Here is a 16,403-nt window from a genome sequence, read left to right as displayed (position 1 = left end):
ATAGGCACCCTCTCAAGCATTCCTACTGCCTTAACAAGATGGACAGATGAGTGTAAAGTGTTAGATGCTGAAAGTATGCACGACTGTGTAGCAGGTAAATTACACATTAACAAAGTGGTGGATCTAGGTGACCAGAATGCAACACAGAAATCTGTTACCAACCCTCCAGAGTTTGGGAAGGAGAGCAGAGGAGCAAAACATGGCCATAGTGTTTAAAGGGGAAATCCACTGGTTTGGTATAACAATGTATCCAATAGGTCATGTAATGTGTACTCTATTTTGACAATGTGATGTTAATTACTCTCTCATTTAATAGTGTTTTGAGAATATTTTTATTGGCAATTACGAATTTTCACCGGCGCTGCCATTTTCACGAGTCACATGACCTATGTGCGCGGATTTGATGCGTTAAGTGCCGCAACAAAGGCTCGATTACATGGGACACCATTTATGCCCAGCGCTGATGTATCCTCATCTGATGAAGAAATAGCAGTATCGGTTGATCGCTAAGACTGAGCAATACTTCCATACAGCCACTCGGCTTCCATACACAGCGCTGTGTATGGAAGTATTCCTCCATCTTCCCAATCCACCGAGCGGCCGGACCCTGGTGCAAGCTCGCCGGAGAGCGAGCTCACGCCTGTGTATGGAAGTATTTCTCCGTCTTCCTAATCTACTGTTATTTCTTCATCAGATGAGGATAAAGCCAAGAAATCAGCACTGGGCATAAATGGTGTCCCATGTAATCGAGCCTTTGTTGCGGCACGTAACACGTCACATCCGCGCACGTAGGTCATGTGACTCGCGAAAATGGCAGTGCCCCTAAAAATTCAGAATTGTCAAAAATCTTTCTTAAAACACTATTAAATGAGAGAGGATTTAACATCACATTGTCAAAATAAAGTACATACATGACCTATTGGATAATTTGTTCATGCAAACCAGTGGATTTCCCCTTTAAGTGGTGGTATAGATGAACTTTTTTTTGAGGGGGGGCAGGAGGGTACTCTTGTCTATTGCTCAGGAAGATTTTTTTTTTTTTTTTTTTCTCAGAATTAGTGGCTTCCATAGTTCAAAGCAGGTTTCGGCCAATGTGCTCTTCTTGCACCAACAAAACATAGCTTTTGGCAATTTGGCAACCTTGTAGACAACTTATTTTAATAATTTTGTTAAGATTTGATTAATAATTTAGTATAACAGTCAAAATTGGGAGCAACTGTACATAAACTATACCAATTTTCTTCTAAAAGCATCAAAAACAAGGTGAAAACTGTCCATATCTTACAGCCGTTTTTTAATCCCTCCTGAAACTTTTTCCAAAAAGGCATTAGTTATTTACTAAAACAAAAATGATCATCATAAAATAATTGCATTATCTGTCTCAACGCTAAAAGAGCCTGTTGGAAACTAGCAACAGTATCACTGAATGAAAAAGAAATCACCTTTTTTTGTATTAAAAAAATCTTTCATTTTAAGGCCTTTTGTTGATGTACTTTTGTGTTAGCATTAACATTGCATTTTATATGTTCTGCTCTTACTACAATTTGTGTAACAGGAACCCGTTTCAACTTTTAAGTTACAACAACTGCTAAGACTAAATTAAATCTGTTTTGTGCTTTTCAGTCGTAAAGGTTCCAATCCTGCAGCATCTGGAAGGTTTGCGAGATGAAGAATTAGAAGAGCGTAGAGAGAAGCGAAGGCGGCAGCTGGCTGAGGAGGAGGAGTCCAAGCAAAACGAGCGGAGGGCCTCTGGAGCAGAGCAGACCAGGGAACAGAACCTGCAGGTTTGCATGTTTTTTTCTATTATCATACATTTTAGGAAAAGGCTTGAGTACTTCAATGACAAATTTTATTTTTTGTCCGTGTTATTATCTATAGGGTTCTGGATTGGGGACAATTAATGGTGGCGAAAACACTGCAGGTACTGATGAGTTGAAAAGCTTCTGCTTTTCTCTTTTTATTTAAGTGGACTGAAAACACGAGGCATCAAGATTCAACAGTGCGTGCTCTGGGATGAGGTAGTAGTTTGTATAGTTTTAGGATCACACCAGATCTGGGAGATAACTATACAGCCTACTGTCTTTCTTATGGCAACGCCACAGCTTCTTGGGCATATTACCATCTACAAGAAAAAATTGCTATAAAAATGTATCTTATTTCATTATTTTGAAACTGGTTGCGCTGTGGTGAGGTAGTAAGTTGTGTTGTTGTAGGGGATTGTACACCCCGTTCAGGAGATAACTATACAACTTACTGCCTTTCTCAGTGGAATCCTTTGATATGCATGTTTTCATTTTTGTCCTGCAATCTCTTGTCTGAAATTTAATGTGAAGCAGTATGGGTCATCTCCAAACAATAAAAATATGGTTGCTGTCTTACACGTACTGTTTATGTTCCTGAGAAAAGACTTATTAATCCAGGTCATTTCATTCTCATTTTGATTGATCACAACTGGACTGTTCTGGTGGAAGATGTTTCACTTCTCATTCGAGCAGGTTTCCTCAGTTCATGCAACAAGGTTTAGTTAGGAAAGAACTAGCATAGTTAGGTTAAACGTCCTCTAAGACAGCCACATGAATTCAGGTACGATTCCTGAGGAGTGTTTTACCATTTCCTAACCATTTCAATGCTCATTAACAAGTTAGCTTCATAAGTCAAATCAAAGAGTTAATGTAAAACATCTGGTCTTGTCCAAAAAATGATTCTAGTCACCTCCAGCAACATGCACGGAGACTTAATCTCTTTATGAGAGCTGACACTCAATATTTAGGTTAACTGAGTTACTTGTGATATTTTATAAAATATCACTGTAAAAATACAACTACAGTAATAAAAATACTCTGTCAATAATAAAAACTAAACATTACCTTTTGTAAAGGCAGAACATTTAATAGACCTTTTGGGGTTACATTGTTCAAGTGTTTATATTGTAGTTAGAGAATTGATTTAAAAAAAAAAAAAAAAAAGAATGCTGTGAGTTGAAAAGGGCAAATATTAACATTGCATTGTAACTATAAATCAGAAGATTTGTACTTTTGCATGTGATATAGAGCATGAGCCTTGTCATTGTGGTTGTGTTATATTGTGCATGTTGTTTCCTCACTGTTGGAATGTTTTAGGTAGGGGACTATACGTTGTTTACAATGATTTTTTTATTTTTTTTTAATTTATGTTTTCAATCATCAAATGAATGTGCCTTGTTAATACTTCATCCCTTCTTTTACTTGTTCCCATACTTTTGTCTGTTAATAGAGGGTGAGCAGTCTCAAGGAGGTGCAGTGTCTTGTCTGGAGCCACCCAGGGTGTCAGATGGTTTCCTCACTGCTCCCCCTTCTGGAGAGGTTACTCCCACTACCCCAGCTCCACATGAGCAAGCCATAGTTACCTTGGAAATTGCAATTGATCAACAAGTCCACCAACCAATGGCTGGCCTGCTATTGGCTGAGTCACATGCCAGTTCTTTGGCAGCTTTGGCAGGGGCGCGCCTTCCTCCCTTGTCTGCTGCTGACAGGCCTACCAGTGAAGCAGAAGCATCTCAGATGGAAATGTCCCCAGCACCCACAATCGGTGAGAGAAGCAGTGGAGCAGAAAGTGGTGGTGGTGGTGGTGGTGGTGGTGGTGGTGGTGGTGGAGGAGCATTGGATGAAGTCAGGGAAGGTAGATTAACTCTCTTAATAAAGATTATCCATGAGTAAGGATTCCTCCGTAATCTATACTAAATGCTTAGTATCACTTCAATTTTCAGAATAGCTTGAAAATGATTTCCTTCATAACTCAAAACACTGTTGTGACAATCTATTACCCCTTTCGAACACTTTTTTTCTCCCAGCCTCAAGCCCAGATATTGCAGAGACCTCGGAACCTACAGTAGGTGGTGTGTCAAGACTGGAGGGGTCACCAATGGATACAAGCAGCCCTGCCTCTGCCACACAAGAAGAAGCTGTTTCCAACCCTACTCAGACTGCCCTTGTGTCTCAGGATCTGTCTGGCAGTGGGGAGAGCGGATTGACTGACAGGCAGACTGATGCAGATACTGGGTGAGGGTTTTTTTTGTTTGTTTTTTTTTAATAAATGCGCCATCAAAATGTTTTTTTTTTTTTTTTTTTTTTTTTTTTTTTTTAAATGGAAAAATTGGATTCTTAAACGGCCTTCATTTCATTAGCTCCACGTCAGTCTCATCTGCTGGTGAAGCAATCATCAGGAGTGACAGTGCTGACAGTCAATCCCAGGCTATCCAAGAAGAGCCTCTCCCATCCACAAGCAATGACGACGAAGACCCACTTGCAGGTAGAGGGTTTTTTTTTTCTTTCTTTCTTTTTTTTGCTATTTATTTATTGAATGCATATACAAACCTTATTGATACCACCAGAATGACGACATGGTCATGATACCTCAAAGGTTTTTTGTCTTTGCAGGAATCAGTCTACCCGAGGGTGTGGATCCATCTTTCCTGGCAGCTCTTCCTGAGGACATTCGAAGAGAAGTCCTTCAAAATCAATTGGGAATTCGACCACCATCCCGGTCAGCTGCTGCTACAAGCCTGCCCTCTTCTACTGCGCCTGTACTGACAGGACCCGGGGTTACGGAGGTCAGCCCTGAGTTCCTGGCTGCATTGCCACCTGCCATTCAGGAGGAGGTGAGAAATAAATTAGATTGCCGAATGTAAAAGAATGTGAAATGAGACCCAGTGCAATTTAATAAAGCAATATGTTCAAGTAGGCAGCATGGCGGACATCTGGTTGGAGCATCTACCTCACAGTTGTGAGGACTGGGGTTCAAATCCCAGCCCTATCTGTGTGGAGTTTGCATGTTCTTCCCATGCCTGTGTGGGTTTTCTCATGGCACTCCAGTTTCCTCCCACTTCCCAAAAAAATGATTGAGGACTCTAAATTTCCTGTAGGTGTGAATGTGAGTGCGACTGGTTGTTTTTTTTCTACGTGTCCTCTGATTGGCTGGCAACCAGTTCAGGGTGTACCCTGCCTTGTGCCAGAAGATAGCTGGGATAGGCTCCAGCACTCATGGCACCCTTGTGAGGATAAGTGGCTCAGAAAATGTATGGCTGGATACGTTCAATTAAGTTTGCCATTGGCTATTTTAGGTCCTTGCCCAGCAACGAGCTGAGCAGCAACGCAGGGAGGTTTCCCAACAGCCGACACAGGGAGATTCTCCTCTGGACCCAGTTACCTTCATTCAGACGCTACCCTCGGAGCTCCGACGTAGTGTACTAGAAGACATGGAGGACAGTGTGTTGGCTGTCATGCCACCTGATATTGCTGCTGAAGCAGCCGCATTGCGCCGAGAGCAAGAGGCACGGCAAAGGCAACTCATGCACGAGAGGCTGTTTGGTCATAGTTCAACATCAGCTCTTTCGGCCATCCTGCGCTCACCAGCCTTCACCAGTCGGTTAGGGAGCAATCGTGGTGTTCAGTACACCCGACTTGCTGTGCAGAGAGGAAGCACGTTTCAGATGGGGGGTGGCTCTAACCATAGGTAAGAGAGAAAAATTCCTTTTTTTTTTTTTTTTTTAATGGAAAACTTTGATTTTAGGTGTTAAGAAAGCTGTCTCATTTTTCTTCCCTCAGACCATCTAGTTCGAGTGTGGATTCTTTGTTGCGCCTGCGGGGTCGCTTGCTGCTGGACCACGAGGCCTTGTCTTGTCTGCTGGTTTTGTTATTTGTGGACGAACCGAAGCTTAACACCAGTCGTCTACACCGTGTGCTCAGGAATCTTTGCTATCACTCTCAGACTCGTGGGTGGGTCATTCGCAGCCTTTTGTCCATCCTCCAACGGAGCAGTGAGAGTGAGGTGTGTGTGGAATCCTCACGTCTTGAAGATTCTCGTGGGAAAAGGAGCTCCCAGGGAGGCTGTGGCGGAAAAGGTTCAGCTACCTCCTCTCTCTCCTCTTCCACCTCTTCCTCACTAGAGCTTCTAAACAGAGTGGAGTCACGCAGTTCCAGCCAACTTTCTTGGCTCTCTGTATCTATGGATGCGGCCTTGGGTTGCCGGACTAACATTTTCCAGATCCAACGAGTATCTGGTAGGAAGCATGCTGACCGACATTCAGCTGCAGGTTCTGCACCATCTGGAACCCTGGGAGGTGGTGTGTCAGGAGCTGCTGCAGGGGTCACATGCAGTGGAGGTGGAGGCTCCACTGTACACATCCACCCACAAGCTGCCCCAGTGGTTTGTCGACACGTGTTAGACACACTCATCCAGCTCGCAAAGGTGATTTGCAGATCCTTATTGAAATTGGCTCCCCCCTCTTTTTTTTTTTTTTTTTTTTAAAAACCTGTATTATCACTTGTTAGTTAAGGCACATTTCCTGAATTACTTTTTTCCATTTCAACAGGTGTTCCCCAGTCATTTCACCCAGCAGCGTTGTAAGGATCTGTCAGTGTCATCCTCTGACCTTGAGGCCCGTCTTTGTTCAAGCTCCTCAGGCATGGGTGGTATGGGTGGAGGATCAAGATCAAGTTCACAGGCTCAAAACAACCAAAACCCCAATGCTTCCAGTGCACAGAACACTTTTGGGTCCTCATCCGCCACTCCCCAATCTCTAGGAATTTCCACTGATTTTTGGGACCTCCTTGTAAAGCTGGACAACATGAATGTCAGTCGCAAAGGAAAAGCCTCAATGAAGACCATGCCTTTAGGGGGCAATGCAGAGGCTGAGGGACTTCAATTAAGCCTTGAGACTTCACCACTTGGCCAGTTGATGAACATGTTGTCCCATCCCGTAATCAGACGAAGCTCCTTGCTTACTGAGAAGCTGCTGCGTCTGCTCTCTCTCATATCCATTGCCCTCCCTGACAACAAGGCCACAGAGGTGCCTGCTGGCCATGCTACTCCACAGGCAGCCAACCCCAGCTCGATAATCAGCTCAGGATCCACAGCCCCTGTCACTACACAGGGTGCAGCATCATCAAACATCCAGCCCACTGCTGTGGGCACAGCAGCCTCTGGGGGATCTGGAGCCCAGAGCACCTCCTCAGGGACAAGTCTGTTAATGTTTGCAGCTTCCACACCATTGCCAACATCCACTGGAGCAGTCTTCACAGGTAGAGTAATGAAATCCTGTGAAAATGTTTCAGCCATGCATCTCTGTCTCTCAAAAAATTAGGTTATTAATAGCGTATTTAATTCTGCCAAAGCACCAAAAATGAAGAGCTTTTCAATGAGCATAGACAGCGACAAGATTGCTTCTGCTGGACTTACAGAGAAACAGCTTCAGCTTTCAGTGGAGGTATGAGAGAATGCTGTGTGAAGTTAGACTTTAAGCAACTTGCAGATCAATCTCATCAGTTATGTGTTACCGCCTAATTTTACAAAGTTTACACCCTGCAAACTTTTCTTTTTAAGGTTTTGACTTCTCATTCGTGCTCAGAGGAGGGTCTGGAGGATGCAGCCAATATCTTACTTCAGTTATCCAGAGGAGATTGTTCCACCAGAGACACTGTGCTAAGACTGCTGCTCAGTGGAGCAAGACATCTTGGTTATACCCTGTGCAAACAGATTGGTCAGTGCTCTGTTGATACATAGTCATATTTTTAGCAAAGGCCTTTAACCTTACAGATTTCAAATCCCTACCCTCTCAGGTACACTACTGGCTGAACTTCGAGAGTACAACTTGGAGCAGCAGAGACGAGCACACGCAGAGTCTCATTCCCCCGATGGACCTCCTGATGATTCCTCAATCTCTGCCAGACTGAAGGGGAAAATGACCAGCAGGTAAGCCACTGACAATTTAGGTACCCAGTGATTAGTGACAATACAGTTTTAACAAAATACTGCTGATTGTATAACATTCACATTATCTTCAAGTGGTGTCAATTAATCAATATTAATTTGCTTTACTTACAATTTCCTTTCCCTTAAATGTCTTTGTTGTTCGGGGCACAGGTTTGATGGGGCAGAAAGCGTTGTAATTGTGGCTGCACAGAAGCGAACGCTTGGCGGACGAGAACTACAACTCCCCTGTATGAGTTCACTAACCTCCAAGACGTCCACACAGAAGTTTTTCTTGCGAGTGTTGCAGGTCATTATCCAGCTACGTGAGGACACACGCCGTGCCAACAAGAAAGCCAAACAGACCGGGCGAATAGGCGAGAGAATTATACATATTAGAATGCATTATCCATAAAAGGTACAGAATGATAAACATGCCTTCTTGCTCAATGGCCAGGCTCAACCAGCTTAGGCTCAGCCAGCAGCATTCAGGCTGCCGTCCGTCAACTTGAGGCAGAGGCTGACGCCATCATCCAGATGGTGAGAGAGGGTCAGCGTGCACGTCGCCTCACACAGGCGCCACCGCTCGCTCCCGCCGTCACCGCCGGATCATCAGTCCCTGCGTCACATGCCCCTGCTGGTGCTGCTCCCCCTGCTGGCACAGCTGCTGCTGCCACGGTTAGCATGGGCCGCGTTAACAGCAGACACATCTGCACACTCCCTCACTTGGGACACATTTGAACAGTATATCTTTAAACACATTTATTGTGATGTCATAGATGTCAAATTTCTGGTAGCCACTGACATGTTTTGAGCCAATTGACTTTGCCATGGTATTTATTTCCTTTAGTTGTATTTTCAAAAATCATAAGATGACCAATTTACTTGGATACTGCTGACTGCTATGAGAGTGGGGGAAATTATTTTAGCCATGTCTTATTTTCTGAAGAATTGCTTTATGACTTTTCAGAAATAGATTTCAGTGATCCACCATATATGCTATGAATGTCTCAGCATGATTGTTTGTGTAAACTGAATGCGCCTGCTCCAAACTATTTAACCCCCTGATCATGATCATTAGCAGTTGTGGCCGGCTGATGTTGCTTTTTGCTATATCCATACCTGCTCAAACCCCAGTGGCTGTCATTGGATCGGGACTTTCTTGTTGCATGGCAATATGTATCAGTCAAGATAAATGGCTAAAATGTAATTCTATTTTCCTTGTTTCCCATCCTGTCGTCGTGACCCCCACTGGTTGGGTCTCTCCAGTCTGAAATGCAATCAGTGTCAGAGGTCCAGGCAGCTCACAGAGATGACTCGCCAATGGATGTCGACCAACCGTCGATGGACCTGGACACTTCAACTCTGGGTGAGTCACAGCCTTCAAATGTTTGAGTCCTCTGACATTTTCTGTTCATGGGCAGGGAAAATATATATATTTTTTTTAACCCCGCCCCACCCCATTAATAATTTATTTGCTTTTTCACCTGCTTTACATGACCTATTTGAAATTATGGCTATTTTCTCAAAGACCTTGTACTGTGTTTATCTCCACATTAATACAAATTTGTTACACTTAAAGGCGAAATAAAAATTTGTAACCTGAAAAGCACAGATTGGCTCAGAGTCATCAGATGCCGTAAAGTTGTTTCTGCATGGCTAATGGCGCAGTGAATGCAATGGCTAAATTATTGGGTAATGCTTTCTGTCAGATGAAGAAGGAAATGGCCAGGCTGAAAGTGAAGAGAAACTCCCAGATCTTCCTCTGCTCAGCGAACAGCTCCTGCTGGATGAGCTATGGGATATGCTTGGGGAATGCTTGAAAGAGCTGGAAGAGTCCCATGACCAGCATGCTGTATTGGGTAAGTGGTATCTTTGTTAGAAAAGGTGTCTGTAAACTAGATGAGCTTTACTGTCCTGCATAACTCTAACCTCAACCCGATTGAACACTTTCGGATGACTTGGACTGGAGACTGAGAGCCATCCCTTTTCGTTCAACAACATAGGATTCTATTGTTAAGTTAAAAGTGGAAGTATTTTCACATTATCATGTCTTCAGTGTGTAACAAAAACAAAGGAAACTACCCTCTAGTTCTAATATTTTTCGATGGCCTGTAAAGTTCAGTTTAGCAGAAATTGTAAATCACTGCGAATGTTTGATAAAATATGAGAAATACGATGAAAAACGATGTCCATCACCCATTGTTTTGTATATTCAGTTTTTTTTCTATTGTGATCGGGCCATCTCTCAGTTCTCCAGCCAGCTGTGGAGGCATTCTTCCTCGTACACGCGACCGAGCGAGAGAGCAAACCGCCTGTTCGAGACACTCGGGAAAGCCAGCTTTCTCACATCAAGGATGAGCCTCCGCCACTGTCTCCAGCACCGCTTACACCAGCAACACCTTCATCCCTAGATCCGTTTTTCTCCCGGGAGCCATCCTCTATGCATATCTCTTCAAATTTGCCACCAGACACCCAGAAGTTCCTTCGATTTGCTGGTGAGCCAGAATTTTGTGGATCTTTAGCTAAGCCAATCACAGTGCGCAATACATTACACCGGTCTGCCACTTTTCTGGTGATGCTCTTTAAAATTCAGCAATCTCTCTTTGTTTTATTTATTTATTTTTTCAAAATTTTGTTGATGCTGTTTAGTGCTATTTGTAGTTAGGCGATGAATTAGGGCCACCTTTATCCAGAGACCGACCTGTTTCTCTGATTAGGCATCAGTCAAATAAGTTAAAGATCAATTAGATATAAAGGACAGAGAAAAGATTTTGCACATTGTGTTTAACAATCAGCTTAATTTCTTCTTGTATGTAGAAACACACCGCACAGTGCTCAACCAGATTCTGCGTCAGTCCACAACTCATTTGGCTGATGGGCCCTTTGCAGTCTTGGTTGATTACATACGCATCCTGGACTTTGATGTAAAGAGGAAGTAAGGGAATTCACGTTTTGTTTTGAACCTGTGCTCAGTTTAGTGGCTTTGTGAGTAGCTGGCCTGTTTCTTCATTTTGCAGGTATTTCCGCCAGGAACTGGAACGCCTTGATGAAGGGCTAAGAAAAGAGGACATGGCCGTCCATGTGAGAAGAGATCATGTGTTTGAGGACTCCTACAGAGAACTACATCGCAAGAGCCCAGAGGACATGAAGAACAGACTGTGTGCTTCCGCTTCCATTGCCTACATTGGCCTGAATCTCATCCACACAAATGCAAATAAACATTCTGCCCCCTTTCTTTTGCAGGTATATTGTCTTTGAAGGAGAGGAGGGCCAGGATGCCGGTGGCCTGCTGAGGGAATGGTACATGATCATCTCCCGAGAGATGTTCAACCCAATGTACGCCCTGTTCCGAACATCCCCGGGAGATAGGGTTACCTACACCATCAATCCCTCATCCCACTGCAACCCCAACCACCTGAGCTACTTCAAGTTTGTGGGCCGGGTAGTGGCCAAGGCGGTCTATGATAACCGGTTATTGGAGTGCTACTTCACTCGCAGCTTTTACAAGCACATTCTGGGCAAGAGTGTCAGGTAATTGTGATGGAAAGGATATTCCAATAAAACCCCGAATAACTAATAATTTCAATTATGTAATCCTCATTTCTGTTGCAGATATACTGACATGGAGAGTGAGGACTATCCCTTCTTCCAGGGTTTGGTATACTTGCTGGAGAACGATGTGTCCACCTTGGGCTATGAGCTCACATTCAGCACAGAGGTTAGTGTTAGGTCTCTGTTACAATTAGTTTCAAGTGGAAAATAGTTTCTCATTCTCAAGACTCGGTCTCTCGCACTTGAACAAGAGTGCTGCCTCAGAGTCATTTTCTCTGTGACAACATGGGAGTGCTGTTCATGGGTGCCAACGTTGAATTGCAAAAGTAAAGCTGAAGCACCGTGAGAAATGTGAATTTAAACATCGTCCCGCTCTTTGTATCTGTTAGGTCCAAGAGTTCGGCGTATGTGAAGTCAGAGACCTCAAGCCAAATGGTGCAAACATACTGGTCACAGAAGAAAACAAAAAAGAATATGTGCACCTGGTTTGCCAGATGAAGATGACTGGTAGGATTGTGGTTTTATACATTTTTACATTATTCAGTTCCAAAGAAAATCCTATCGAATAACCAGCGTTCTCATTACTGTACTACCATTCAAAGAAAAACTACCATCAGATGGTAAGAGTTTCTGGCAAAAGAAAATTCTTAACCTGTTCTACATGATTTTAGTTAATTTTCAGTCAACAAATGTTTCTAGAAATAACATTTACAATGAGCACTTGTGGAAAAAAAATTGTCTGTGTTGTCATATAAATTAGGAAATTCACATTAATAAATTCTGCAGTCACTTCAATAGTTTTCGTAAATAGTTTCTGGTGTTGGTCCCATGTCGCTTACTCCTTTTGGTGACTGTGCATGAGAAGTCGTAAAAGTGATGGTTAAGAATTCAACAAGCGTTAATGATGTGGCGCAGGGGCGATCCGCAAGCAGCTGGCCGCTTTCCTTGAGGGCTTTTATGAGATCATCCCCAAGCGGTTGATCTCCATCTTCACTGAGCAGGAGCTGGAGCTGCTCATCTCTGGGCTTCCGACAATTGATATTGATGACCTTAAGGCCAACACGGAATACCACAAATACCAGTCCAGTTCCATCCAGGTACTTGAAATGAATGCAGGCTGTGCATTTAGATGTCATTATGACGTAAGTCACCTGACATTTTCTTTGCGTTTTAACCCAAGATACAGTGGTTCTGGAGGGCCTTGCGTTCTTTTGATCAAGCGGACCGAGCCAAGTTCTTACAGTTTGTCACCGGCACGTCCAAAGTGCCCCTCCAGGGTTTTGCTGCTCTGGAAGGCATGAACGGCATCCAGAAGTTCCAAATCCACCGCGACGATCGCTCCACTGACCGTCTGCCCTCTGCTCATACGTGGTAAACAAACCTGTTACAAAAGACGACCCGTGATGTTTCCTCAAATTAGGGAGAGAAAATAAAAGTGTGTTGTTTGATCGTAGTTTCAACCAGCTGGACCTCCCTGCGTACGAGAGCTACGAGAAGTTGAGACACATGCTGTTGCTGGCCATCCAGGAGTGCTCTGAGGGATTTGGCCTGGCTTAATCAACGACTTTCAAACACACCCACACAAAGCCTAAATTAGATCTGACTACTATTCCTAGTTACATTTTTGACCACACACAGACATTAAACCCTGCTTAGAAATTATTGGATTACCTGTTGAATGATCCAGACGTAATGGTTTCTAGTCCATACAGAACAGATCGAACCAGCGAGTCAATTGGACTGATTAACATTACTCACGGAGAGTCTCTCGTTCCTTCACGCGCGCACACATATTTGTGTGTCCCTCCCTAATTTAAATGGAAAGGGCAAATGCAGAGACTACAACATGGACTAATATGAGACATTTTCTTCATCTAGTTTGTTTTTTCTCTGTACAAAAGGTTTGGGAGTTTATTGTTTCAACTTTTGTTTTTGTTTCTCTGGCTCTGTAAAAAGAAAAAAAGAATGTGTGAACTGGATGGTTATAAAACCTTTGGGGGAAACGTTGGTGGTTTCGTGTTGCAAATTTTTGACCTCACAAGCCTTGACAAATTTTCTTGTGAGGCTGTATGAACAACTTGAGAAATTCACAAAAATGCACTTTTCAGAAAGATTTTGTGGCATTTTTAAGGAAGGATGGTACATTTGAAGCCGAAACCTGAAGGACATTAAAAAAAAAAAATTCTAGAGTATTTTTGATTATTCAATTACTGACTCAGCCTTGAGCCTTTGAATCCGATTGGAATAACCACATGAATAAATACATAAAAATGCTTCTGTCTTTTTAAATGTTTCAGCCTTCGAATTGATCAGCTCCAAAACTCCTGGAAGATCAGACCAGATTGTTCCAGTAAATATACTGCTACTTTGCAACCTTTTAATCAATTCATCGTCTGGCTTAAGACTTCTCTGTTTTTGTCTCGTTGGTTGCACTTTAACTCAAGCGTTGACCAGTGGGACTCAATATTTAGATATCTAACTGGAATTATGACTGGTTGAAGTCATATTTTAGACGTTTCAGGGTTACAATCACATTACAAATATGTAGTGCATTAACCCATATTGACTGCAACATAGTAAGATGGCTGTAATGACCAGCGTCAATGGCCAAAGCGACACTTCAGATATATTGAATTCAATCTAGACTAGGTAAAGCTGAAATACAGATGTCATTTTGACTAGTCACGATTACAGCTTGAATAAAAATACCAACAATTCAAAATGACACTGTTGATAGTCAGTCAGACGATCGCCAATATTAATTCTGGATAGTCAAACTGATTTCTCGAGAGGGTTTGCCATTCTACCAATTACTCATGTCAATCCATAGCAAGGTTACTTATGACGTGATAGTGGCTGGATGTCCTGAGGCGTTGGGACGACTGGTTAGCAGCTCATTTGCCTGACAGTTCTGAGGACGGGTTAAAATTCAGCCTTTTCTGTGTGGTGTTTGCATCATTTTCTCACGCATCTAAAAAAACATGGATGGACTGAACACTAAATTGCCCTTAGATGTGAATGTGAGTGCAGATGGTTGGTTTCCTGTCTTCCTGACCTGCAGATGGCTACTTAGTGACCAGTTCAGGGTGTAGCCCAGCATGTTCGTGACCCTAGGTAGGATAAAAAGTATGAAGAATGAATGGATGTTGTGAAGTATGCTGCCACTATCTAGCAGAAAGCATCTGTAGCTTGTATCTAAATTTTTCCTCCTGGTAGTCAAAAATCCTATCTCAAGAAACCGGTTAAGTCATGCCTATCTCAAGGTGCCACCATACTGAACAGTGACTCCATCAATCACATTACCTCAAGATTGTTATACTCAATTTCCCCCTCAAATATCTGTGCAACACCAATTCATCCTTTTTTCTTTAATGCTTATCCTCAATAGGGTCACGAGTGCGCTGGGGCCTATCCCAGCTATCTGCACAAGATAGGTGGTAACCTACTGAACTGGTTGCCAGCAAATCGCAGGGCGCACAACCATTCACTTTTATTCACATCAATGGGCAATTTAGTCTTCAATCAACCTACAAAGCATTTTTTTTTTTTGTGGTGGTGGGGGGAATCAAGAATATCTGGAGTAAACTCGCAAATGTACAGTGAGAACATGCAATCTCCACACAGGCAGGGCTGTGTTTTGAACCCTGGTCCTCAGAAATGAGATAGAAATGGTTCGATATATATAAAATCAATTTTCTTTGCTGGTTATCCTCACAAGGGTCGCCGGGAGTGCTGCACATGGAGACAAACAGCCACACTCACAATCACATCTAGGGACAATTTATAGTGTCCAATTAATGTTGCATGTTTTTGGAGATGTGGGAGGAAACCCGCCTAGGTAGAACATGCAAACTCCACACAGGCGGGTCCTCAGAACTGTGAGGCCTATGTTTTACCAGCTGCCGTCTGTCTCTCTCAAACTGTATTTTCCGCACTATAAGGTGCACCTAAAAGCCTTTAAGTTTCCCAAAAACCGACGGTGCGCCTTATAATCCAATGCACCTTATATATGGATCAATGTTGAGCCTTTAGTGCAGCTCTATCTAATGGATGCATAACGTAACCCCAGCCTATATAAGAAAAAAGTTTTAGAATATCCCATTCATTGAAGATGCGCTTTATAGTGCGAAAAATAGTGTGTGTGTGTTATATATATGTATAAAACGGTAATTTCTTAGAAAAAAATAAATAAAAAGGGGGGGGGGTTGTATAGGTGTTTGCAGCACATGTACAATACCTTTTCCATATTCGACAGAAGTTACTGCTGCAACTTTTCATTTTTTCCAAATATGATCCTACTGGGTGGAACAGTTGGTCGACTGCATCTGCCTCACAGTTCTTAGGCCATAGGTTGAAATTTAGCCTCACCTGTGTGGGTTTTCCTTATGTACTCCGGTATCCTTCTGCATCGCAAAAAGATGCGTATTAGGTGAGTTGAAAACTCGAAGTTGCCCGTTTATGTGAGCAGCGCAATTAGCTTGTGACCAGTTCAGAGTGTTCCCCAACTCTCACACAAAGGTAGTTGGGTTAGGGTCCAGCACACCCATGACCCGAATGAAGATAATTGGTAGAGAAGAAGGATGGATGATGTCAAAATGTTGGCTCAAGATCAGTTGGGCTGGATGTGGAGAGTGCACTGCTATTTTCGGATCTCACAGGTTCAAGCTTGAGCTCTGGAGTGCTCGAAAGCAGTCCCGGCGATGCACTTTGGGTTGTGGGCCTGCCGAATAACTGAATAACAGAATCTGACGTTGAGAGCACACTGGACCATTTGTGTTCAGGGTGCGACTTATCAATTTTGATCACTGGTCTCTGAGATCCTGCCACTGATGAAAGTCAGTGAATTAGCTCTTTTTGGATGAAAATGAGTTAACTCCAGGCCAAATGTCTTGTACAGTTGAGTCTCACCGATGTGGCCCTCTCAGCATGCCTTCTGGCACTAAAGATCCCCACAGTGCCGCAAAGCAAGCTGGGAGTGTTTAAAGTGCATGTTTTGTGTCAGTTCTTTTGTTTTGTTTGCTAGTTATGCTATTTTGTTTGCTGTAGTGTGATCATTTGAGTTTCGATGTAACACCGTGAGCGTGTAAATAATGACCTGTCTACATAGGCAGTGTGTGGGCCAA

At 43.1% G+C, this 16,403-nt stretch overlaps 1 protein-coding gene across 10 annotated transcripts in view; it reads left to right on the top strand.

Annotated features, from left to right (window-relative positions):
• huwe1 (HECT, UBA and WWE domain containing E3 ubiquitin protein ligase 1) overlaps positions 1–13,553 on the top strand; it is a 46,833-nt gene extending 33,280 nt beyond the window's left edge. For all 10 annotated transcript variants that reach the window (XM_061828982.1, XM_061829038.1, XM_061829018.1 and 7 more), the window contains 26 exons: positions 5–94; positions 1,624–1,784; positions 1,879–1,921; positions 3,253–3,567; positions 3,830–4,037; positions 4,163–4,287; positions 4,416–4,636; positions 5,099–5,490; positions 5,583–6,225; positions 6,350–7,058; positions 7,152–7,243; positions 7,360–7,516; positions 7,596–7,728; positions 7,900–8,102; positions 8,183–8,403; positions 8,995–9,094; positions 9,438–9,587; positions 9,978–10,223; positions 10,546–10,663; positions 10,746–10,886; positions 10,972–11,259; positions 11,341–11,446; positions 11,670–11,787; positions 12,196–12,377; positions 12,461–12,651; positions 12,735–13,553. In XM_061828982.1, coding sequence (XP_061684966.1) covers positions 5–94; positions 1,624–1,784; positions 1,879–1,921; positions 3,253–3,567; positions 3,830–4,037; positions 4,163–4,287; positions 4,416–4,636; positions 5,099–5,490; positions 5,583–6,225; positions 6,350–7,058; positions 7,152–7,243; positions 7,360–7,516; positions 7,596–7,728; positions 7,900–8,102; positions 8,183–8,403; positions 8,995–9,094; positions 9,438–9,587; positions 9,978–10,223; positions 10,546–10,663; positions 10,746–10,886; positions 10,972–11,259; positions 11,341–11,446; positions 11,670–11,787; positions 12,196–12,377; positions 12,461–12,651; positions 12,735–12,837 — 5,456 coding nt within the window. In that variant the 3' untranslated portion in view covers positions 12,838–13,553. The remainder of the gene's footprint in view (positions 1–4; positions 95–1,623; positions 1,785–1,878; positions 1,922–3,252; positions 3,568–3,829; positions 4,038–4,162; positions 4,288–4,415; positions 4,637–5,098; positions 5,491–5,582; positions 6,226–6,349; positions 7,059–7,151; positions 7,244–7,359; positions 7,517–7,595; positions 7,729–7,899; positions 8,103–8,182; positions 8,404–8,994; positions 9,095–9,437; positions 9,588–9,977; positions 10,224–10,545; positions 10,664–10,745; positions 10,887–10,971; positions 11,260–11,340; positions 11,447–11,669; positions 11,788–12,195; positions 12,378–12,460; positions 12,652–12,734) is intronic.
• The last annotated feature ends 2,850 nt before the right edge of the window (positions 13,554–16,403 follow it).

This window comes from Syngnathoides biaculeatus, chromosome 2 (genome assembly GCF_019802595.1).
Source record: "Syngnathoides biaculeatus isolate LvHL_M chromosome 2, ASM1980259v1, whole genome shotgun sequence".
NCBI classification, from domain to species: domain Eukaryota; kingdom Metazoa; phylum Chordata; class Actinopteri; order Syngnathiformes; family Syngnathidae; genus Syngnathoides; species Syngnathoides biaculeatus.
This window is presented reverse-complemented; position numbering and strand designations above follow the sequence as displayed.